The 25,568-nt window shown below is 45.6% G+C and overlaps 1 protein-coding gene across 2 annotated transcripts; it reads right to left on the bottom strand.

Moving 5' to 3' along the window:
- Positions 1-2,665: 2,665 nt before the first annotated feature.
- Positions 2,666-24,093, bottom strand: LOC140706435 (uncharacterized). Of its 2 annotated transcripts, none has more exons than XM_078393138.1 (11): positions 23,834-24,093; positions 19,389-19,514; positions 16,290-17,004; positions 13,807-13,911; positions 11,226-11,372; positions 7,804-7,867; positions 6,773-6,833; positions 6,257-6,348; positions 4,880-4,922; positions 3,822-3,871; positions 2,666-3,239 (listed from the first exon to the last, which is right to left on the bottom strand). In XM_078393138.1, the coding sequence occupies exons 2-10, from the start codon at positions 19,498-19,500 to the stop codon at positions 3,837-3,839; spliced, it is 1,374 nt and encodes a 457-aa protein (XP_078249264.1). In that variant the 5' UTR covers positions 19,501-19,514; positions 23,834-24,093; the 3' UTR covers positions 2,666-3,239; positions 3,822-3,836. The 2 variants fall into 2 exon arrangements, with proteins under 2 accessions (XP_078249264.1, XP_078249263.1); XM_078393137.1 differs by having other exon boundaries at positions 16,290-17,022.
- Positions 24,094-25,568: the final 1,475 nt, after the last annotated feature.

Below are 25,568 nucleotides of genomic sequence, written 5' to 3' on the forward strand. Positions count from 1 at the left end.
TGTTAAAGAATGTAAGGGATAAGAGTGATCCCTGTCAGGGCTGAAGCAAAATGCTGAACTATTATCTGCGGTGGCGATTTGTATGCTTTGTGAGTCATGCAATTTGGGGTTTCTGGGAGTGATCAAACAGCCCCCATATGTGTTAGAGATGCCAGGCTTGCAGTGAGTCTCCACTGACTCTCCTTCGCACCTCCCCCATGTTTGGTGGAGATTGGATTTGGGTTGTATCAGTTACCGCCCCCCAAAGCAGGTATCCCCAGGAAGGTGCTCTTTAGCAGCTGGATAACTTATGGGGGGGGGGGCGTTCTACCACCTCCAGAAGCCCTGAATGGCACAGACCACAAAATGGTTCATTTCATGGGATCGTTTATGAAAGTGAAAGTTCACAGTTTGTGCTTCATAAATAGTCATCAAACCAAGAACCGTTATGAACAGCCATTTTCCCCAATTCGTGCCCATTTCTAGTTCAGACAAGTCTTTGGGTCACCCCAATTTGTCCCCCTTTCAATTAATTCTCCTTCCTGCCTCCTGCCTCACCTTTTATATAAAAAGGGGCAGGATGGGTCGCTCTAAGTCAAAACACACGTGGCTGCTGTAAACCAATCAGCACCCAAAGCGATCCAAATAGTAAGTTTTTTGGCCACTGCAGGCGTCCCCTTAGTCCCCACACGTACAAGTGCTCTCATGCAAGGCCAGTTGTCCTGTGCCCTCACCACCACCACCACCATGCAATGCCTCGAATTCCCAAGGAAATTAAGAGGAACATGTCATGAAATAAACACACAAGTGGACATTTGACGGTAGAAGATCTTCTTCAAAAGCTGCCCACCATCACAAAGGAGGCTGGGTCATCATTAAGCCGAGCTTTTTTAGCTGAGAAGGAAAGCTTTCCCTGATGATTATGTAGGGAGTGACCAGCTGAAAAATCTGAAGCCCTGAGAAGAACACGTGTTGCCTTGCTGGACTGTGGCAAGCAACCCCACCTCAAAAGGTGTGAAGAAGAAGACGTTCCGAAATATATGGCTTTCACCTTTGGGCATCAAGAGCAGTAAGGGCCAAAGGCAGGAGCCCCACTCGCCAATCTCATCCATTCCTCCATGAATTGCGTTGGCCAGGATGACGTCCATGGGAAGGGCAGACTGGAGAATTAAGTATGACCAGAAGAACTCCCTAAAGGCCACTGCCTAGAAAGTCACTCTGGTCAAACTACAGCTTCCAGAATAATTTAGCCAGAACAGCAGCTCCTGGCCAATACAAAAGTTCTTTCATTTGGAAGCAATGCATTTGAGACCAATTCAGCTCTAAGGGGATTGACAGCTATCCGTTCACTTCCATGACATTATATAGGCTTGCAAACAAAGGACCAGAATTATATCAATCAGCATTCAACATACATCCATTACGTAGAGAGGAGGATCAAGGAGGTCAACGTATCAGCGACCTCATCAATTCATAAAGCAAATTTTGCATCGTGGTGTTTGTTCTTCCTTCTTATCTGCTCTCTACCTCCTCGTTAATTTATAAAGTTAGTTAGACCCCTTTCTCTCTCTAACAGATTCAAGCTTTTGAATTCCTGGTGCTTCTGACCCTGGGCTTAGTAATAAATGTCCATGAGGTTCCTATATAGAGCAGACCTTCTTGTGCCTGGATGTTTCTTAATGAATGCATTTCCTCCTGACTCGGCTTCAGTGTTAACCATCAGTTGGTAGCACACCAATACTTTATAGAAGAGTTATATAGGGAGGGGAGTAATGAAATTCTGGATGGCCCAGTGGTTTAGGCATCAAGCTGTGGAGTCAGAAGGTGAGAGTTGGATTCCTCACAGTGCCTCCTAGCTTTATCTAAGTCAACTGGAGATCTTAGGTGCTAGAACTGCTGGATAGCTCAGTGATTTAGGTCTCTGTTTGGGGGTTCGAGGCTGGGAGTTTGATTCCCCACTGCATCTTCTTGACAGGGCTGGACTTGATGATCCATCGCATCCCTTCCAGTTCTGCAGTCCTAAGATTGCTGTTATTGGTTGTTGTAGGTTTTGGGCTGTTTGGCCGTATTCTGCAGATTGTTCTTCCCAACATTTCGCCAGTCTCTGTGGCCGTCATCTTCAGAGGACAGAAGTCAGAACTCTGTGCTCTGGTGCAGTTTGTGGGATAGTTGAGTATTTATAGCTGTGGGATCAGCTTTTGTCCTTTTCAGGAGATTGGGTGATTATGGTGATAAGGGGAAAGATGATTTGCCACTGTGATTGATGGGTGTCGTTAGCTGGTCTTTTGTGTGCAGTGATCACCGGTCCTTGTGGCTGGGTAGAGTTCGTTGACCTTTTGCAGGCTGTATTTTTTAGTGCTGGGAGCCAGGCTTTGTTGAGTTTTAGACTTTCTGCAGAGCTTCAACAAAAAAGAAGGACCCACAACAACAACAACAAAAAACATGCTGATCACCATAATCACCCAGTCTCCTGAAAAGGACAAAAGTTGACCCCACAGCTATAAACTATCCCACAAAACTGCACCAGAGCACAGAAAGAGTTCTGACTCCTGTCCTCTGAAAATACCAGCCACAGAGACTGGCAAAACATTAGGAAGAACAACCTTCAGAACACGGTCAAACAGCCCAAAAAACCTACAACAACTATCAGATCCCGGCCGTGAAAGCCTTCAAGAATACATTACTGTTATTGTTAGACTGAATTTTATTTCCAGTGTCCCCAACACAGTCTGACACAGCAACATTTCATTTCCAATTTCCCCAGCACAGTCTGACAAAATATACAGACACACAGTAAACTGTACCTAAAAGTCACATTTGGAGTGTCAAGAAGCAACGAGGAGAGCATTCTACCGTGATCATGGGAAGCTTTCTGTTCTTTGAGTCCTGAGCTTCTCAGAATCCAACCCAGGCCCTCTTGCTTGAAACCAAGACGGCAACTACGCTCTCGGTTCTTAAGCTTTTAGAACGTGGTTGGCCTAGGATAGATAAGATAAAGGGCAATGTGTCCCCCTGATATTTTGAGGGCCACCATTTTAAAAAACACAATATTCGTTATTGCCATGGACAGAAGGACAAGAAATGAATTCTGGAGATGTAGAAAAGATGTCCATTATTTCAGCATTTCAGTTCTACATGAGTTCAGGGAGGTTATTGCTCAACTGGATATCGTCCAGACGTGCATCACAAAGAGAACCGTAGGCCTGGAAAGACAATCAGCAGGTGCAAAAGGGCAAAAAGAGCCCCTGGCTATGTTTATCCTAAAAAAAATAGGATTACCATTAAGTGAGGGCATCTTGACAGTTCTTATACAGTTCTGACCTCAAGAAGGAAGAACCTTGTTCTATCATGTGCCCTTTGGATACCAAGTGAGATTCGGGTTCAAAATAAGGACAGGATGAGGGAGGGGAGGCAGAAAGGGGATGGAATTTAAGTTCAGCCGAGATTGCTCCCCATTTTCATTGGGAGAATGAATTGGATGATCTGTGTTCTGTCTAAATGATACCAGGCCAGCAGGAGGTGTTCCCATGATTTAAGCGCTAGGCAAAGGACAGGAGAATCCAACACAGCTCTGATCTGACCTATGGCCCCAGCTGTTTCCAGTGGCCGCTTGGTGGGGCCAGCAACTTCCAGAAGGGCCAACATTGGCAGAAAGGTGGCAACTGGTGCTGCTGGAGAATAAAACCTGGGCCTGGATAGGTGAGTAGACAGGTGAACAGGGGGACTCCGTTTCTGGCAGTTCCTGCGAAAACCACCGCTGCCCTGCCTGGTCCTCAGGTGGGAGGGATTTTCAGGGTTTCAAGACTGGTATGGAAAGAGCAGAATGCTTCAGCAGCCCTTACCCATTAAGGAACAGTTCAGGTTGAGGTCCGGCTGCCGATCGACCCTACGACTAGAAAGATACAAACGGGTTAATACACGGTAGATCCACCTCCATCTCTGCCGCTACCTTCTACCCTTGTTCTGATCAGGCTCAAACATCAGCCTGGCATGAGCAGTGGAAGTCTTTTGTTGTGTCGTGTCAGCTCCTCAGAAACAGAAAGCACACACACCTCATGCTAATTCATCCCTCCCCAGGGTCTGCAGGTCGCGGATGGGGACTTACCCCTTGGAAACCCATTCTTCCTAGCACGGAGGAATTCTACGTAGGGATCATCAAGTAAGTCTCATGCTATGCATTCTGTTCTCCGGAGATAATTGAATAGTCATACATTTCTGTGTCATTTTGTATAAAGGAGGTTTCGACTCCTCAGGGCATGCTGTCCGTTTTTTTAAAAAAAGGATGGGGCAACCACCTGAAGAATATTTGCTCCTCTGTGACAGCAAAAAGACAAGTCCTTTTTCCCCCTCCAAGCAATAATATTTGGCAAAAAGTATGGGCTTACCCAGGGAGAGAAAGCTTACACGCTAAAGACTAAATCCATGGGCTATCCATGTATGCATGCTTTTTCCAACATGGTGGCCATGATGGAAATGTCTGGGGAAACAGAAGACTGCCTGGTCAGGTGCCATCGGATTAGCAACCCACCTTTGGTTGTGAGAATCACCTTTTCCCCCACAGTTTCCTTCCATCTGGGTCAATGGGGCCAAGGCATGAATGACTAACCCTCGTTGCCCTGTCATGTCAAAGCTTGATTCTCTGACGCCACTTGAAGAAAAGTTCCTGAGGCTCACCATGTTGGCTAGGGCATTCTGGGAGCAATCATCCCAGAAAGAAACTTTTCTAAGCTCTGTCGGATCCTTCCCATTGGGATCGGCCAGCAGCACACACTTTCCAGGTCTTTGAGACCAGAACCTCTCTAATCCCTGACTGGTGGGGTGAGCATGGGAGTTGTAGTCCATACCCTCTGGAGGTTGCCTCCCTTCTGATTTAGACAGTAGGAAGGAGAGGAAAACTTACACTTGAGAAGCCAGTCAAGGAAAGCGCCTGGGAATGGTTTATCCTGGGGAAGGAGAAGACAGTGTGTGACACAGGAGGAAAGAAGAAGCATGCCATTCTTTTCCAGGCATATTTTCTAGATTCCCACATTCCCTCCAGAGCAGAAACATCTTCCCAAAATGGAGACCATCAACCCATACCTTTGTCCTCACTAGCAAGACCCCCCCCCAAAATTCTGTTTCCTGACATTTATGTTAAGAAACATAATAGCATGAATATAGGGAGACAGTTGGTTTTTTAAGAGGGAGACATTGAGTGTGATGTAGTGGACGGCGCAACAGACTAGAACTCTGAAGACCTGGGTTCAAAGCCTCTCTTGGCTATGGGAACTCAGCCAGAGAGCAGGGCATGGGTAAAATCACTCCCTGAACATCTTAATATAATCATGATGTGCCGTCAAGGTGACTCTGACTTATGCAGACCACTTCAGGGTTTCTAGATAGAGAATACTCAGATGCTGTTTACCACCGCCTTTCTCTGCCCCCCCCCCGGGACAACGCAGATGGCCCAAGGCCACACAGGCTGGCTTTACTTTGCAGGAGGCACAGCAGGGATTTGAACTCCCCACGTAACTCACTGAGCTATCCAGCCAGCTCACTGATAATCGTGGGTCATCAAGTCATTTCTGACCGATGGCAGCCCTTACTCAGGGTTTTCCAGGTAGAGAATACTCAGAAGCGGTTTACCTTTCCCTTCAACTGGGGGGGGGTGCCCTGGGACCACCAAGCAGCAGCTGGCCCAAGGCTCCACAGGCTGGCTCTGCTTGCAAGAGGCACAGTGGGGAGTATTGAGTTCCCAGCATAAGATCTCTCTCTCTCTCTCTCTCTCTCTCTCTCTCTCTGTGTGTGTGTGTGTGTGTGTGTGTGTGTGCACCTCTCAATGCTGTCTGTCTTCTTCCATACTTGAATTTTTAAACTGCTTCATCACCATTCTGATTTTTTTGGGACAAATTCTTCCATAATGAATCTAAATGAAATCTGTCCATCAGTTTGTACTGGCACAAGTTAACAGGTTCCCAGAATGGAGAGGATGGTGTTTTGCCTCTTTCCATTCTGGGAATGAAAGACAAGGAGCCCTTCAGGGGAAAAAAGAGCTGGTCACTCAAGTCTATCGATAACACCGCTGAACCTACGGAGATTCCAAGCCAGATGCTGAAGAATTAAAACCTCCAGCGTCAGAGCCCAGATGGACATTCCTTCATCTTTCCATTAAAAAATAAATAAATCTCAAGTTCTTCTCCCCTTGAACCTAAAAATATTCGTGTGGTTTTTAACAGATGTCAACCACAAAACAATCAATGAGACAGAGGAAATATGGTAAAACAGAGGGAGGACGCACCTTGAAATCTAACTCCGAAAACTGTCCTGTCGAAAATGGCACACTGGAGAGAGCCGTGTGGAGTTTCCCAAGGAGGCCAAGGAAGACAAAATCTGAACAGGCAGGAGAAAAAGGTAGGAGGTGGGTCAACACATCGGCCATTCAATCTCTCTCATTCCCTCATTTCCTCTGCCTCTCCCTTCTTCCCCTTTCACTCCTCACTATTCTCTTATGCATGTCTTTGTCTGTCGCTGATGCCCCTTATCTTTCTCTCTCTCTCTTCCCCCTACCCAACCATCGCAAGCCCAGAATGTCCAAGGGAGGTAGAAGCCTTTAATCTGCTTCTTCCTAACTTTAAAGCCATGCCTCCAGGGCAGAGAGTATCTTTCCTAGCTTCCATCTAAGATGGAACTCCTGGCCAAAACCACTTGGAATGAATGTTTGGGACCCTTAAGTTCATAGAATCCTAGAATCATGGAGTTAGAAGGGGGCCTATAAGGTCATCGAGACCAACACACACACACACACACGGCTTACCATTGAGAATATGGAGCTGTATGTTGATGAAACCAAACCAGATTTGAAACAGAGGGCACACCTGCAATGAAGAAAGGCTTCAGCACGTGAGAGCTCAAGGATGGTGTGATGTTCACCAGCACCTAGAGGTTGTGGGTCAGTGAACAGAATGCTCAAAGAGAAGGATAGCCTGGTTATTCTTCACTAGGAAGAAGTTTGCCTTTTGGAGCATAATGCCAGAGGCCAACCTCATGACCGGGAGGGGGGGTAAAAATAAGAGCGGGAAACTCTCTAGCGAACTTTTCGTCATTGCATTTCAAATGGTGTTGATGCCTACAGCATTGAAGGTGGGAGGTTTCAGAACAGATGTAGAAATGCCGACAAGGATGCCCTTCTCCCTTGAGCTGAAAAAAGGCTCCCAGAGGAATTCAATGAGCCACAGGAAGAGGTCACGGCTTGCTCACAAACTCAAGCTTTGAAAGACACAGCACAAAAAGAAACACGGATGGAGGAGGAGGAGGAAAAATATATATATAATCCCAGACACCTGTGCTTAGAACCCCAAGCCGATCCTGAGCCGGTAAAAACACACCCGAGTGAGGGACGAGAGCCAAAACAAGGCGGATGGATCACTTTCTAAGCATAGTTTGTGTGAAGCAGAGAAGCTCAAGATCGGCCTCTTTTCTGTGCAGCCCATGAACAGGGGGGAAAACATGGAATAGGATGTCACTCTGGCTGGACAATCCTGGAATTTGTAGCCCCCCAGACATAGATTTCCTAAGCTCCGATTAGCCAATAACTCTATACCGGTTGCAGGGGACAGTGTGAGGGAGGCGATTCTTGGCACTCATTGGCCACTATGGGCCTCCTTCTGGGGCGTTGGACTGTCCGGTTTGGGTAACCTGAGCTGGTCCCGGGAGGCCTCCATGGGTCCCAGCCCAGCTGTCCTTCTGCCCTGTTGCTCTCTTTGGCTGTTCTAGAGAAAGCTGCGAAGACGCATACTTGCTTTCCTCTCTCTGGCTGCTGGCAGCCTCTGACAATGAGCCACTCACCAGCGTAGGCAGGATGGTGCGGAAGGCGATGTTGATGACACCATTTAGTAGGCTTGACAGGAGGCTAAAGGAAAAAAAAGGCAGAGAGAATCTGAGCAGAGTTCCATATATGGGAATTCCCAAACTCTCCATGGACTTCCCATTTTGACCTTGGAGGATGTACATCGTCCAGCATCCTTGCTGGTCACAATGACTGTTTCACACATTGCCTGCGGGGAGAGGGGTCAGTTGTGCATCAGTGATTATAAAAGTGCACACCTAAGTGTCCGGTGGCTCTCGTTATGTCCCTGTCACTCCTGAGGGACATCTCTACTCCTGAGGACAAGATAAAAGGAAGAAAAGGAAAGGGCTCATAATAAAAGGTGTGCAGAATGGGGGTGCATGGCGCTCTGAAGGAGGCAGGAAAAAACAGATTCTGGAGGGTGGATTCATTGCTCCAATAGTTAAAAAGGGCTGTCAGTTTGTAAAAACGACCCCATAAGAATCACAGCTTTCAATGGTTTAGGGACTTTTCCTCCAAAAAGGACAGAAGGCAGAAACAAAATCCAAAAAGGTCTTGGTAGGTTTGTAAGGTGTGTACATGTTTGGCCTGGAATAAGGTGAAGAATCAGGGAGAGAGAGAGTTAGGACACAAAGATGGAGACCAACAGAACCCAGAGGAACTATGGGGGTTTGTATTTATGGCTATCAGCCAGAAATTCAACTCTTGAACTGAACGTTTTGAACTATGCTTTCAGTAAGTTGACAAAAAACATATGCTGCTAAATGAGGGAGTGGAGCAAACTCGGGGTTAAGAAGACCCCAGTACGATGATTCTCCTGAGCAAGCAGATTCCACACCTGCCCACTAAGTGAGGGGAGACCCATTAAGCATTCCATACTTCACAACACATGATAAGGACCATATATCTAGGGGGAAACAAAGAAATATCTAATGCACATGCCGAACCAGAAACAAAGAAAGAGCTAATGCACATACCCAGCTAGCAAACTGCACAAAAAGAATATAAAAAGATGGTTCGGGCAACTATAATTTTGTCTGCTGAGAGCAAAAGGCTTTTGGAACCAACTACATTTTTTGGAACTTGAGCGATGCAAATAAAGAATTCTTCTCTCTTTGGTGAGTATGTATGTGGTGTGAATGTGCTGAATGCATGAAACCCCTTTTATTAGAATTGTCAGATGACTGACTCAGTAAAAGGTACAGTGAGTAAAATTTATTCACTTCTTAATTTAGAGGAAGAAGAAAGTGAGAAAGAAGGATTGAAATTGGTGTGGGAACAAGATATTGGGAAAAGAATAAATGAAGAAGAATGGGGGAGGATATGGAAAATGAGGATTTTAAGATTGATGTCAGTAAGAAAATTTTTTAAAACTTAGTTTAAGATGGTATTTAACACCGGTAAAATTAAACAAAATTAACACCAGTCATCCGAATGTCTGTTGGAAATGTGAGAAAGAAGTTGGTACATACTTTCATATGTGGTGGGAATGTGAAAAGGTACAAAGTTTTTGGAAACAAATTTTTAAAGAATTAAGTTGTATCTGTGGAAAAAATATAGAATGTAAGGCTGAGATTGCTTTGTTATCAATATATGAGAACGTGGAATATGACAAAATGATTAAAGAATTGATAACTAATCTAATAACAGCAGCTAGATTGATTATTGCTAGACAGTGGAAATTAAAGACTGAATTACAAATTGAAGAATGGTATAAAGAAATATGGAATATAGCATTAAATGATAAATTAACTTGTAATTTAAAGATGAAGAAAGGAGAGTTGAAAAAGAATAATTTTTATGTAATATGGGGCAAATTTTTGGAATATGTGTTAATAAGGGGAAAAGGGAGAGCTCCAAATCAAGAATCTATGCAGTTCTGGAGAGGAGGACAATAGAAGAAGAAGAATGAGAAGAAGAAGAAGAAAAAGAAGAATATGGCAAGAGGTCCCGTATATGGTGGTGGGGAACACTGTTATTGTGTTGTAAGTGTATATGTTTTATGTATATGATTTGTTTTTGTTATAGTTATAAATAAATAAATAAAAAAATTTAAAAAAAAGAATTGTAATCAATAGGTAATAAAGTATATTGATTTTGCATTTCCTAATGTGTCCTGTGAGGTCCTTTAATGTTTAATATTGTTCTTCTTGGGATACAAAGATCTAGTCGTCACCCTTTCATGACAGGCTCCAGCATTGGGCTGAAAGCAACAACTTGAAAACAAACAGGGATCATGTAAAGTTCTACACCTGAGGGGGAAAAAAAACAAACACACAGTTACAAGATGGGGGATACTTGGCTCAGCAATACTATAAGCAAGAAAGATCTTGGAATTGTTGTAGATCACAAGCTGAACATGAGCCAACCATGTGATGTGGCTACAAAAAAAGGCCAGTGCTATTTTAGGATGCATTAACAGAAGTATAGTCTCCACTTTGAGGTGCTAGTCTTCTCTATTCGGCACTGGTTAGGCTTCACCTTGAGGAATATGTCCAGTTCTGGACACCACACTTCAAGAAGGATGCTAACAAATTGGAATAAGTTCAGAGGAAGGCAACAAGTAGGATCAGGGGGCTGGAAACCAAGCCTTAGGAGGAAAGGCTGAAAGAATTGGGCATGTTTAGCTTTGAGAAAAGAAGACTGGGGGGAGATAGGATAAAAGCATGCTGCTTGCTGCTTATACCTGAAAGGCTATCCTACAGGGGAAGGGCAAGAGCTCTTCTCAATCTATCCAGAGTGCAGGACATGCAACAATGGGCTCAAGTGAAATGAAGGCAGATTTTGATACAATATCAGAAAAAATTTCTTAACTGTTAGAGCAGTACAACAATGGAACCCATGACCTCAGGAGATGGTGGTGAGCACTCCAACGCTGGAGACCTTCAAGAGAAAATTGGGCAAACCTCTGTCAGATATACTTCCCATTGGATTCCTGTACTGAGCAGGGGGTTGGATTCTGTGGCCTTAGATGCCCCATCCAGCTCCATTATTCCAGGAATCCGATTTTGTGAATGGTGTCTTTTTCAAGGTCTAGTCGTGGTGCTTGAGAAGACCCAGGCATTGGGGGACAGTGGGGGATGGAATTTAGAAGGAGCCACCCTCACAAAGGTCAAGGAGAAAACAGGGGGTCTTCTCTCTGGTTGTTTTTGCCCTCACCACCTGCCGAGGTGAGAAAAACGCCTTGCCCGTCGCAGGGAGTGGGAGAGAGCAGGAAGAGAAGGGCATGGCGCTGACCTGCATAGAAAGGAAAACAACTCGACTGTACGTTCTGCACTCAACAGATCCAGCCCAACGAAAAGGACATTTAGATTTCATAGATTAGATAAGCCATTAGGACAAGGAAGAGCCTGTTTGGGAGCACCTGGCCATTCGTCAGCGCCTCTCTCCGCCAACCCGACGAGCGCCATTCCAGACTCACCCTTTCGGCAGCTGGATGGTGAAGCCACCAATGAGGTCTTTGCAATTTTTCAGCTCCAGTCGCAGATCTCCAGGCTTGGTTTGGGTGATGGCCAGGTGGGAGGTGATGTTCATCTCCACGGAGGACCCACTCAGGAACTTGAGCAGCCTAGGAAGCAAAGGCAAGCAAAGGATGACACCGGGTGAGGGTGCTTGGAGGGCTCAGGGACCCCACTGTCAGTCTTGGGGCGCACACAGCCTTGGCATCATCTTTCTGGGCAGAAAAGAACACTGGCCATTTTATCAGACTTTAAGTGGGACCCTTTGGTGCTCCTGCCAACCTAGCAGTTTGTTGTTGTTTAGTCATTTAGTCGCATCCGACTCTTTGTGACCCCATGGACCAGAGCACGCCAGGCCCTCCTGTCTTCCACTACCTCCCAGAGTTGGGTTAAATTCATGTCACTTCAATGACCGTGTCCATCCACCTCATCCTCTGTCGTCCCCTTCTCCTCTTGCCCTCACACTTTCCCAACATCAGGGTCTTTTCCAGGGAGTCTTCTCTTCTCATGTGATGGCCAAAGTATTGGAGCCTCAACCTAGCCGTTCAAAAGCATGTAAAAATGCCAGTAGATAAACAGGTACCACCACCATGGGAAGGTAACAGCGTTCCGTGTCTAGTCGTGATGGCCACGTGACCACGGAAGCTGTCTTCAGACAAATGCTGGCTCTATGGCTTGGACATGGGGATGAGCACCGCACCCTAGAATCGGACACAAGTGGACTAAATGTCAAGGGGAAACTTTACCTTTGGTGCTGGAGCAGCACCAGGAGCACCTGGCTGGAAACTGAACTGACCGTTAATCTTTCAGGGCTTCGTTTGAGAACAGACAGGCAACATACTGCATACTGTACTCTGATTTTAGAAATCCAGCTTCCAAATCTGCTCTCTCTCTCTCTCTCTCTCACTCACTCACAGAGAGAGAGAGAGAGAGCAGTGAAAACATAGTGGAACACCTTGTCATAGTCCCTTCAGGGCAGACCACAGAGCATACTTGGAAGCTTGTGAGCAGCGCCCCGACATCCCCCACTCCCCCCCCAAAAATGGAGCGGTCAGTTATGAGATGAGCCTAGATCCAGACCACTTGCCGGGGAGGGAGGAGCCCATTTTCTTTCCCAAACAAGATTCCACCTGACTTAAGTGAACAAAAAAGGCATCCACAACAGCTGCTGGGATGGGTAGAATTTTGGTATGGAAAATGTGCAGAGCAATGGGGAGCCATTTCCCTGCCCCCATGCCTCTGTACCCAGACGGTCGCTGCTCAAAACCCATGGCTAGGTTACAGCTGCTGCGCTTCGCCTCTGTTGCCTCTTCTCGGCACTCCCTCCTTCTAAGCTGTTAATAGGACCGAACTTCCCTGTTTCCAAAATCCTTGCCCTTCTTACCCCTGCAGACAGATATACGGGTGAGCTGGAATTGGAGCGCATGCAAGGTTCAGAATCCGGTTCAGAGAAATGACGTATGCACCAAACCAGGAGGGGTGTGCTTTCAAAATGGAAACAGCTAAATGTGTTTGGAGTTGGAAAATATAAGCCAAAGCACATAACCAAAATAGGTACAAGCAAAAAGCAAAGTGTGCTGCTTATAGGACACCCCACAGGGCTTAAAGCATTCTCTCTGTGGTTTAATATTAAATTATGTAGGCAAGACATCCTCACTCACTGTGAGCTGGATACTCCATTTACTGACCTCAGGAGGATGGAAGGCTGAGTGAACCTTGAGCTGGCTGCCTGAGCCCATCAAGATCATACTCAGTTGTGAACAGAGTCTCTACTGCAGTATAACCACCATGCCATGAGGCGCCTTTATAAACAAACTTTAGCCAGTGGAGAAAGTGTGGCAAGAATGCATATGGTAGGGAAAAGGTGTAAATAAATGCAGAAAAATGAAAACAGGAAGACCAAATCCCATTGGGGTGGGGGCAGGGAGAGAGAAATAATGACCATGAGTGACCAATTTCTACTGTGGTTTTCCTCATTTGCACCACTGGTCACTCAACTGGCCACATGCCCAGGCCCCAAAGTGACCCTGCCCGGTGGTGGGGATGCTTGTGTCATTGACCCTTATGACATGGCATGAGGCAATAGCCAGTTTTTCAGGACTGCTCTGGTGAATGTTCTGCAGAGCTGAGGTGATACTATTTGCACAGGATGTAGAGGATTCTCCAGTAACAAAGGGAATTAACAATGCAGCTTAGTAACAAGCAAATCATTCCTTCCTTCCTTCCATTTTCCATCTCCTTCCTTCCTTCCTTCCTTCCTTCCTTCCTTCCTTCCTTCCTTCCTTCCTTCCTTCCTTGAAGCAAGTCAGACAAGAAGTGCATCAGCCAGCTGCCTTCCCTAGCATAGGAATAGTCTCTCCCCAAGACATCAAGGTGCGCTTCTTGGGATCCTTTAGTCTGGAAACACCAAGGGTCAAAGCAGTGAATGTGAATTCCGCACCCTTCCACCTCTAACAGCCTGATGATGCCTTTTCAGCCCTTTTCATGTTGATCTCAGAACAAACAGAATATGAAGTAAAGGTTCACCTCTCTGTGTTAACTCACCCTGGAAAATTAGCCAAAACTTTTGACTGCAGGTTGAGAACAATCTCAGGGCCAGGCAAGACCTTCCAAGATCCTCGGACAATCTCGAGGCTCAAAGCATTAAACCTTTGCGGAGAAGAAGATAAAGGGAGATGATGAAGGGGAATGTAAGAATGTGCTCTGGAGGTAGCGGGTAAGACCCTTGGTTTGTATTGTCTACAGGGGCAGTCTTTCTTTACCTACTCAGAAATAGGAAGCTGATACTGGTCAATACGTTTTTATTTAATCTATATTTTATACACAAGGAATCTATCACTCCAAAAAGGTAAGACGCATTAATAATAAAAAATATAGTCAGAAGAAGATATTTTAGTTGCATTCTGAAATGTAAAGAATATATTTCACAGCCTTAAGGCATTATTACATTGACATACAAAAAGAGGTTCTCTTACCCAAGAGAATGACAGCAGCCCGCTCAAATTACTTACAAGCTCATTGCTGTCATTCATGTTGCTTAGTCTTCTGTCTTCCTCTTCCTCTCCTCTCCCTTCTTTAAAATGTACCTTATTTATATCCTTCTCTTCTGTTTGGTATTGCCTTAGAAGCCTAGCTCTTGTCTCCCAACATTCTATTATTTTTTGATATAAAGCTACTTCTATAGCAGTGTCTTTAAACAGATTTCTTCAATATTTGCTATTAATTATAACAGGGTTTTTTTTTGTCAACACAACACACATAATCTGGCCTTGGTCAATATCTCGAAATACTAGCATGGAACCATAGAATCACAGAATCATCTGTTATAAGAGATGTGGTCTAAACAAGCAGTTTATCTCTATGTGCATGCAATTTAAGAAAATATAAATTTTAAATGATTATCTTTTTAGCAAAATAAGCAGAGTAATGTAAAAACAACAAAAATATAAGAAACCATTAACGGCATCTTTGCTGCCATCTGGTGGAATAATTGAAGTGATCTGAACGCCGGCTTTGACAGGTTTTCCAGGGTTTCAGGAAGGATTCGGTCATGGTCCTGTTTGGAGGACCCCAGGATTGGACGTAGGTCCCCTTGGATAGGCAGTTTGTTAGCGAGGTACAGGCCCTCTCGTATTGCTCCTGCTTGGAGTCTGAGCCTTCCACTGGAGACCTTGCTACACGCACCTGCCCCACAGAAAAACTGAGTTGGCCAGCATGCGAGACAATCAGTTTACTCAAAAGGGTTTGTATCAATTAATGCTGAGTAGAGATATATGATTAGTAAAGCATCATAAAGACAGTCAAACTAACTAGACATGGGGCCCACTGGAAAGCCTGGGAAATTTTTCAGAAAAGTCTTTAGGGCCAGAATTACCTCAGGGTAGGTGACAGGAGAGCCTCTGAGGAGAAGACAGGATACCTTAGTCAAGGTGTTAAGGACTGACAGAGTCCTTTCCCTGGTAGACACCCACTGCTCTGGTGCAGGTGCTTGAGTAAGAGTCCCAAGGGAAGGTCTTAAGCTCCAGCTTGGTCCTTCAGCGGACAGGCCAGTCTTAGTCTTGTGGTCAAAGGACGCAAAGGAAGGAAAAACTGGTCTACACATGAGCAAGGTAGTGCCCTGTTCCTTTGTTGGCCAAGTGTGGGCATAGCTTCTTTATTATAATGGTTAGCCCTGAAGGTCACATTTCACCATTCTGATTGCTGTCTGAAGGAATTCATGGAACCATAGAATCATAGATTAGTGAAGTTGGAAGGGGGCCTCTAAGGCCATCAAGTCCAACCCCCTGCTCAAGGCAGGAATCCAAGTCAAAGCAGATACAACAGGTGGTTGTCGAAGTTTCTCTTGAATGCCTCCAGCGTTGGAGGGCTCGCCACCTTCAAAGGTCATGAGTTCCATTGTTGTACTGCTCTAACACAACATTTTTCCTGATATTCGACTGAAATCTGGCTTCCTGTAACTTGAGTCCATTAATCATCACCCTCTAAGTATGATTCTGTAACCAATTGTATAACCACCTGACGCTTGGTCTATCCAGCCCACATCTAGTTAGCTTGCTAATCAGGATATCATAGGGCACTTTGTCAAAAGCTTTGCTGAAATCAAGATATACTATGTCTATAGCATTCCCTCCGTCTATCAGGGAGTTTACCTGATCAAAACATGAGATCAGATTAGTCTGGCAGGATTCGTTCTTGATAAATCTGTGTTGGCTTCTAGTTATTATTGCATTGTTTTCTAAGTGCTTGCACAATGACCGATTTATGATTTGTTCCAGAATTTTCCCTGGGATTGACATTGGGCTGACTTGCCTGCAGTTCCCAGGTTCCTCTTTTTTGCCCTTTTTGAAGAAAGGGACAACATTAGCCCTCCTCCAATCTACCATTTTCTGCATCTCCTGCCAGAGAGAGCTGAATCTCAGCACCAGCAATGCTGAAGAGGCTGGCATCTGACATCTAAAGGACCTTAGGTTTCAGCCCTGTCTTTGTACCCCATCCTAACAGATACCCACTCATCCATGTTGACTCACCATTTGAAAGGCTCCTTGGATTGTCCACCACCAAGGAGACCTCCAAGGCCAAGTAAGTTTCCACCAAGAAGGCCATCTTTGCCAAGGATTCCTCCAAGTAGACCTTCACCACCGAGGAGGCCTTTCTCCCCAAGAACTCCTCCAAGTAGACCTTCACCACCGAGGAGGCCTTTCTCCCCAAGGACTCCTCCAAGTAGACCTTCACCACCAAGGAGGCCTTTCTCCCCAAGGACTCCTCCAAGTACACCTTCATCACCGAGGAGGCCTTTCTCCCCAAGGACTCCTCCAAGTAGACCTTCACCACCGAGGAGGCCTTTCTCCCCAAGGACTCCTCCAAGCAGGCCACCCTTTTCAGAGTCACCACCAAGCAAAGCTCCAGTTGTATTGCCAAGAAGACTTCCAACGCCAAGGAGACCACCTCCTCCACCACCACCAAGACCAAGGAGGCCACCTCCGCCGCTACTACCTCCACCAAGTAAGCCTGTACCGAGCAGTCCACCCTTGTCGGAATCTTTTCCAGAGTCACCACCTGTACCTCCAGAGGCGAGAAGACCTGTGCCCAGAAGACCCTTTTCACCACCGATGGCTGTACCGAGCAGTCCACCTTTGTCGGTATCTTTGCCTTTGCCAGAGTCACCACCTGTACTTCCGGAGGCGAGGAGACCCGTGCCTAGGAGACCCTTTGTGCCACCGATGCCTGTACCAAGTAGACCTCCTGTCCCAAGTAGACCTCCTGTACCAAGAAGAACATCACTGTTGGTTCCATTTTCCTTGTGAAGAAAAAATATTTCCCCTTTCCACCCTTAGCCCAACCTGGATGATTTTCAACTGGATTTTCAAGTCGTACGATGTGGAACTTAACAGGTTTCTTCTTGGAATTAGTACGGGTTAGTGAAAGTACAATGGAACTTACCCCCCTTCCCAGGACAGCTAAGCCAAGATAGAGAAGGGAAAGCATCACACACTGGTTTTCTCAAGTATTTTCCCTCCTCCCCAAAAAGCAACCTGTTCATCATTTACGGTCTAGCAGGGCTCACTGACTCCCAGTGTGGTGTAGTGGATAGACTGATGGACTAATTCTCTGGAGAACAGGGTTCGAATCCCCGCTTAGCCATGGAAAGTCACTGTGTGTGTATGTGTGGAACTGGTAAAACCTTATACAGTATGTCTTACTTACTTTGAAAGTCCTGGTTTGCAAAAATGACCAAAAACCATCATCCACCCGTTCAAATTTGGACCCGTTCCGTACTTTGGGGAGCACTACGCAAGTTATGCATGTTGAGGATGAGGATGCATGTTTGTTTGTTTTATAGGCTGCCTTTCTCAGTAAGGGGACCCAAGGCGGCTCATGATCGTAAGAAGAATAGAACTTTTTTCAGCAAGCTGGCTCAAGGTCAAATTGAGAGAACAGTGAGACAGAAATAGCTGGTGTTTTTGTGAAAAAAAATCCCAGAGAAATTAACACTGGACAGGCTTTAAGGGACTAAAACTTGGTGAAAGTTGTGCACACTGGACGTTTTTCTTCCTCTTCCCTTATTAGACTGTGTGGGACTCTGATTAAAAAACTGAGCTGGGTTTCTTTTTCTGTGAATTGAGAGCGATGCAATTTAAACTGAATAGACTGAGGAGTTTGATGAATGGCACTTTGATAACAGAGCCTTGCTGGGTGAAGGGGGAATAAACTCTGGGGGAAAAAGAAACGACCTGGAAATCAACAGCGAGACAAAGGACTGAACGGACCGGCTTACAAAACCTGGACAGAGTCTGACGGAATATAACAACATCTAAGAGAGAGACTCATTTCCTGTGTTTGCTGACTGAATTGACTCTTTGTTTTGGTTTTCTTGTTCTTCTCTGACAATACTGCCATAGTTGTAATTTAATGCATTGGACGAGAGGTTGATTTATATACTATAATATCTGGGTAAGGGGGGAGAGAAAGTATCAAGTGGGGGTTTGGTTTGTTGATAAAATAGTGGAAGCTAAAGAGTGTTATATATACAGATCATACATACTGGAAAGATGGAATTGCTCCCCGGGAAAACTAGAGATCAACGGCCAGAGACTTGATCAGATAAAGAATGGCAAGTTACTTTTCAAATGACAATATTGACAGGATTTAAGCAGGTAAATGAGCATCTTAATCAGATCGAAGACTTAATCAAAGATTTTAAGGAAGAGAAAATATCAGATGTTAAACCACAGTTAAAAGAAATGCCAGAATTGTGTGTATTGAGGGCCATACCAGACAATATAAAGGGGATGATGTGTCACCCAGTTAGCTATGTAGCTACAGCAGCTAGAAAAAACTGAGGTTCAAAATCAAACTACTGCTCTGAATGTGTCTTTCCCTTTCAAAATATGGAAGAAAACAGAGTCAAAGAAACAAAAGAAGCACATTGAGAAAATGGGAGAAGTGAATTAAATGTATACTACGTTAGGCCTGTTGAATGTATTTCTAAGACAAAAGGAGAGTGAAAGAGGGGATGTATTTCACAACTGGTCTTGGTTTTCTGATGGTGTTGGAATAACTTAGATTTAAACTATAACATAATTCCAATATGAAAGCTAGGGGGGTAATCAGATAGTTAAAAAAAGAAATATAAAGATGAGCTCTTATTGGAAAATGAATAGTTTATATGCTTATATACTTAATATGAAAAGATTGGATGATTATATATTTGGTGTTCTCTTATCCTCAAAACCCTTTTTCCATCCCCTCCACTGCCCTTTACCTTCTGTATTCCTTACCCTACCCTTAATAGTTTAAAAATAAATAAATAAATAAATAAGAAGAATAGAACTAAAAACACAATGTTAGATGTTAAAATCAATTAAACTATACATTGATTAAAATATAATTGAATAATTAAAAGCAAATAAACATTAAAACCGATCTTAACTTCAAAAGGGCATTCAGTGACTGAGTCACAATTGTTAAAAGCCTTCCTGAAAAGACGGGCCTTCCGCTGTTGGAGGAAGGATAGAAGGGAGGGGGCCACCCTGCGGATCCCTTAAAATCAGAACCAGCCTTTTAAGCCCAAGGAACCAGGCATGGACTCCTTGAGAGGGGTCTCCTGAGTCAGAGTTTGAACTCACCACCACTTCCACCGCCTGAACCAAGGAGACCATCGAGCAGACCTTGTGATGGAACCAGGAAGGTCCAGAAGAGGGCGAGGTGCCATGTTTTGGCCCCGGTCAAGGTCTTCATCCCCACGGAGTCCTCTGAAAGAGACCAAGGCAAGGCAGCATGAGCAAGGGCTGAGGAGGAAGGGGAAAAATCTGGAGGGGCAGAGACCGGGGGGCAGGGCGGTCCAGAGAAACCTTCTACGAGAGGTCCTCTTGGTGAAACCACCTCCTCCCGGAGGAGCTGTGGCTGACCCCTTCCCTTCCCTTCCCTGTGGACATCCACAAGGCAATCCGAAGACGTGGCTTTTCAGGGGCGCTTTCCACTCAGTCCCTAATTGAGCTGAGGCTGATCTTAATCTCCATCCAGGTACTATTATTATTTTATTTTCATGACATATTTTATTTTATTTGCTTAGTTTTATCTTTACTCTGGCACCTTTTGACTTCCTGTGGTTAGTTCATTTTATTTTTTTTTATTATATTATTTTTATGATGACTGTGTATTTTAATGTGAACCTCTCCACCCCTCCACCCCAGAGTAATGCTGCAGCACTTATGGGAGTGGTGAATGAATGAATGAATGAATGAATGAATGAATGAATGAATGAATGAGTGAATGAGTGAATGAGTGAATGAATGAATGAATAATCTTAGAACTGCTGAGCTGGAAGGGACCTGATGGATGATTGTCCAACTCCTTTCAAGGAGGCCTAGTGGGGAATCGAACACCTAACCTCAGATAGCCAAAGACCTAAACCCCTGAGCTAGCCATCAGGAGCAGCAGGAGCACAAAAATGGTGTACTTTGCAGAAAGGAGCCATTGCATTTTGTGCAAAACGCAAGGTGTTCCCCACAGAACACAAGTTATTTCCGTAAAAACCTGGTGCAAATATTTTGCACAGAAGCGTCATAATGAAAAAGAGTTGGGGGGGCGAGCGAGCGAGCGAGTGAGAGAGAGAGAGAGAGAGAGAGAGAGAGAGAGAGAGAGAGAGAGAGACTAGTTTGTCATCATCTCACCTACTAAGGGAAAACATTTGAAACACGTTGCTTTCACCTACGAGGACCAAAAAAGGGGAAAGATTCACATTCCTCCCTGGGAGGCCTGGATTGCACCTCTGGTGTAGACAACCAAGCTGGGCTAAACCGACAGTCAGCTAGGCTCATTATTCAGAAAATCTCTTTGGATGAGAAGTTTGGCTAGGGTGTGGGAGCGTTTCTGGGCAAGCCTTCAAAACGAACACTTTCCATTGCTGCAGGATGAGCCAAAGAACAAGAGAAGGCATGCCTTAAATATCTAGCGTTGCAGAATAAACGGATTTCAATTGCAACCGGAAAACTCCTTGATTGTTGGGGACCATCCCCCTTTCCGTGGGTGTCTGTGGTGATATTAAATGAGATTTTAATTTGCTAGAACGTCTGTCTCATTCTCTCTTTGATCGACACCTAGCTGGGCTCAGTGCCAGGCCTCGAGATTAGCCAGAAGGAGAGGAAGCTCAGCCACCCATCAGCCTTTGATCGAGAGCGACGTCAAATACAGTTTTCTGGCACGCGTCTCTTTCACAGACCTGGGAAGCACCAGAGCTAAATTGCAGCCTTCGAAATCCTGTAACCCTGGCATCCATTGCACAGGCATTGTTCATTTATTCAGTGCAGACTCAGCCGAGGTGATTTCTGGTCCATTAGATGTGCTAATTCTGACACTGAGACCTAAAGAGGGGGAAGAAAACACCAAAACCCTTGCTCCCATCCCATTTGTAGAACGAGTGACCCGGTGGTCTCTTTCAGACCCAGGTGGATAAAATGATGCAGGAAGGCTTCATTTGAGCTGGCAGAGTGTCAGGTTGCTGCTGAATTTCCATCACTGGGACTGATCCTCTCCAGAAACAGATGGAACGTTATCTTTCTCTTTGGCCAAGAATTCAAATATGTGGGAAGGGAGGGCTATCGCTTCAAGAGGGGGGGGGGGTGGCCTGTGTTTGTAGGAACAGAGGAAGCAGCCCTCATCCTGACTCGGAGGCTTGATTGACCTGGACCAGTACGGTCAGCTGTGGTGGGCAGCCACAGCTCTGCCGGTCCCAGGCAGGACCCCTTTCCAGCCTTATCTGAAGATCTCTGGAATTGTCTGGTGGTCTCCCAGCCAGGTTGTATCCTGCTTAACGTTCCACAACCAGACCAGACAAGTTATGTTTAAGGCACTGTGGCACAGTGCATTGACACAGTTCCCGGAGGGCTGTGTCAACACACCCCATGAGGTGTTCCTAGGTTTTGATCACTGGCTGGTGAAACACAACGGATGACAGAACAAATCCGTTCCACGTTGCTATGAAGGGAAAACCCCAAATATAGGTTCAGCTTCAAACAAAGGAGACCTTGGTATGAAATATGTGAGCTACTGAAAGTGGAGCCCTCATTAATGAAGGAAACGGCCTTCATTAATAACTTTTGAACAGACACCGGATGGCCTTCTGTCAGGGTTTGTTGCAAGAACGGATGCCCTGAATAGGTGAGGGATTGGACTCAATGCCCCTTTCAATGAGTTTATGATTTTAAATATGTTTGTCTCCATAACACGAGAGAGAGAGAGAGAATGGAAAATAAATTTTAATATTGTGTGCTGCCTTGGGTCCCCTTATCGGGAGAAAGGTGGCCTGTACATAAAACAAACAAATAGAAGGAGATAAAATGGAACAAATGATACTCAGAACCACCTCGTGGGAAGGGAAAGAGAAGATGGAGAGGGGAGAATCCGTTCCCCGGAATGAACCTCTTCTGGAAGAGAGGACATGGCTGAATGGCTAGGTGCTGGCTCTCTCTCTCCCAATCTCTCTCTGTGTGTGTGTGTTTATGTGTGTGCGCACACACACACACACACACACACACACACACACACACACACACACACACACACACACACACACACAACAGAGAGGTTCTGAAAAAGTCTTACACAGCTCCAACTGGTGATGCTAAAAAGGAACAGCATCTTTGAGTCATCTTCTAAAGTGAAGGAGGCACTGTAGGCAAAGAGGCCGTCTTGAAACCAGCAAAACCAGGGAGCTGGACAGGGGACAGATTGTATTTGTCCTCAGTGTGGGAGGGATGGTCCCTCTTGTATTGGCCTTCTCTGCCATGTGAGATGCTGTTCCAAGTCCTCCATACAGAGCACGTTATCATAGTCTCTTGAGGATGCCTGCAGAGCCTGAACAGGGACGTGGTGGCGCTGCGGGCTAAACCGCAGAAGCCTGTGCTGCAGGGTCAGAAGACCAGCAGTCGTAAGATCAAATCCACGCAACGGAGTGAGCGCCCGTCGTTTCTCCCAGCTCCCGCCAACCTAGCAGTTGGAAAGCATGCAAATGCGAGTAGATAAATAGGGACCACCTTGGTGGGAAGGTAACAGCGTTCCGTGTCTAAGTTGCACTGGCCACAGAAGATTGTCTTTGGACAAAAACGCTGGCTCTATGGCTTGGAAATGGGGATGAGCACCACCCCCTAGAGTCAAACACGACTGGACAAAAATTGTCAAGGGAACCTTTACCTTTACCTTTACCTTTTACAGAGCCTGAAGACTGATAGTCATAAATTTGTAAATAAACAGCACAAATAATATTGGCAACACAAGCATTAGGTAACATAGAAAAGAAGCTCTAAGGTGATCTCTTCCCTTTCCTTCCTGTCTCCTGTAGAGCTCCTGATGATAGTCAAGGAGATGTATTTTTCCAAGTTGCTCTTTTTTTAAGTAGAAACAAAAAGATATAAAAGTAGAAGCCTCTTGCACCCAAGTCACTCATGGAAAGCCCAAGATTCTGGAAGCAGTTCCTTAAAAGATGCATCTCCAGATGCAGAAGAGATAGAGAAAAGAGGGACCTGTTTTGGGAGGGGGGTGTTATTGCAAGGCAGATACTTTAAATAAGTTGGTTCATTTTGAAGAGAAAGGAAAAAGCCAGCTTCGTCAGATGGCTATCTCACTTTTAAAATATCATTAAAGGCACAGCACTTCTCCGATATTCACCTCCAGAGGAAGGAGCTTTTAAAGATATGACTCCAGAAATGAAAAGATTAAAAAACAAGCTTGCTCTTCTGAAAAATTCCTCAGTCAGAACTTAAATAAGATTTTTTTTTTTGTCTCACAACTGCAAACAAAATCATCCCCAGTTTTTGGGCTGGTTGGGGAAGCATCCAAATGCCACCGGCCCCTTCTGTGGCACGGAAAGGGTAAGAGGTTTTGAGCCACCAGAACTTCGGAGGTGGCTGGAATATCAATCCCCCCCCTCCTGCCCCAACCAATCCAACTTAGATCTCCTAAAGGAAACAGTCACTGGCTCTCTGAGTTGCCCTTTCAGAACTCAACTCCACTTGGCACAGGGAGAAGAGAAAACCACCGCTTCAGCTGGTGGCAGAAGTTACACGGCTCTTACCTGGGCAGCTTTGACAACGCGCAACGAGCGCCCTGGGACTCTCTTATCTCTGTCTGCAGCCCTGGCAGTTCCAAGAGCCTTTATATCTCCCAGCCAAGGGCAGGTTTGATCGGAAATAGCAGCGTCTAAGAGGATGATATTCAGAAAGATGGTCCCTCAAGGGGGTGTAACCTTCAGCTCTCGGGACGCCACCCTCCAAAGTCTGTGGGACCAAAATGGGAAAAAAATAAATGTTTTCTCCCACTTTCATGTTCTAAAAAAGGAATCGCACATTTAAAAGAAGGGTGAAAAAACCATGTTCGTCCCCTAAATGAAGAAATTCGTATAAAAAGGAACTGAATGAAGTTCTCCACTTCTGCACCAGATGAGTGCAATAGCTTCATCTATTCTCAGACAGGTACTACACATTTCAGATCACCCACAGTAAGGGTTTTGTTTTTGTTTTGTTTTTTTGAAAAAAAAAACTGCTGGTTATCTGAACCTAGTCACAAAACTGCCGGTTTGATAGGTCCCATTTTAAAAGTATGCTGCTTATATATCACATTATCTGCAGGGTTTATAACTGAATTATGCAGGCTACGCATTGCCCCCATGAGCTGGGAAACTCCGTTTACCGACCTCGGAAAAATGGAAGGTTCCAGATACCTGAGTGTATCGGGATTGAACTCAGGTTTATTTACAGTATTTAGTTATTTATTTACAGTTTATCCACACTGCCTCGAGGCATTAAAAGTGGGATGTGGAGTAGCCGCCAGCCTGCAGACCAGCCCATGCTTCCTGTCTCTACTGGCAGCACTTGGGTTGGCGCACCCTTACCCTCTCACCCTGTGGGGGGAAAAGCAGGCACTGGGGCTGCCTTCCCTTGCTCCCCGAAAAAGCATCAGTGAGCCAACACTGAGGTGTCCAGGAAGCCTCCCCAGCACCACCAGGGCAATGATACTGTCCTTGCCTTAAGGGCATCTCCAGTGGCTCTGTTTTGGCCACAGGTTTAACCTCAACTCCCTCCTATAGGGACGTGATGGCGCTTCAGGTTAAACTGCAGAAGCCTCTGTGCTGCAAGGTCGGAAAACCAGCTGTCAAGATCGAATCCACCCAATGCAGGGAGTTCCCGTCGCTCATCCCAGCTCCTGCCAACCTAGCCGTTCGAAAGCATGTAAATGTGAGTAGATAAATAGGTACCACCTTGGTGGGAAGGTCACGGCGCTCTGTGTCTAGTCGAGCTGGCCACGTGGCCACAGAAACGCTCTACGGACAAACGCTGGCTCCACAGCTTGGAGATGGGGATGAGCACTGCACCCTAGAGTCGGACACGACTGGACTAAATATCAAGGGGAACCTTTACCTTTACCTAATCTCAACCCAGCACCGCCAGTAGCCGGGAAGTCTCCTGCCCCTGGCCAGCTGACAATAGAAACCCCAGTGGGCTTTAGAAACACTGGCCATCCTGGCATCACGTTGAATGACCCATTTTGCTGCCAAGTGACCCCCGTCCTTTCTGGAAGTGTTGTCGCAGCCTCAAATCTGGAGAGAACCAGGTTGTATCTGCCCATCCTTCTGCCATGAAAGGTGGGAGAAATCTCAAGAAGCAAAGAGGGGGGAGACCTGAATTCGGTCGTACCCGCTGGGGCTGGGCACCAGATTCAGACACTTTCCAAATTCTGATGTGAAAAAGCCTGATTTGGGCCAACTATTGTGTGGTCCAGACTGAAGGGAGAATTGGCAGGTCTCCTTCCCA

This window comes from Pogona vitticeps, chromosome 4, assembly GCF_051106095.1.
Source record: "Pogona vitticeps strain Pit_001003342236 chromosome 4, PviZW2.1, whole genome shotgun sequence".
NCBI lineage: Eukaryota > Metazoa > Chordata > Lepidosauria > Squamata > Agamidae > Pogona > Pogona vitticeps.

Excerpts from the sequence above, each read along its gene's own strand:
- LOC140706435 (XM_078393137.1), bottom strand. The coding sequence starts at position 19,500 with ATGAAGACCTTGACCGGGGCCAAAACATGGCACCTCGCCCTCTTCTGG. Across the intron at positions 17,023-19,388 it reads TTCAGGCGGTGGAAGTGGTG|GAGGTCTACTTGGGACAGGA; the intron begins GTGAGTTCAAAC and ends TTCTTGGTACAG. Across the intron at positions 13,912-16,289 it reads TCCAAGGAGCCTTTCAAATG|GTTTAATGCTTTGAGCCTCG; the intron begins GTGAGTCAACAT and ends TTCTCCGCAAAG.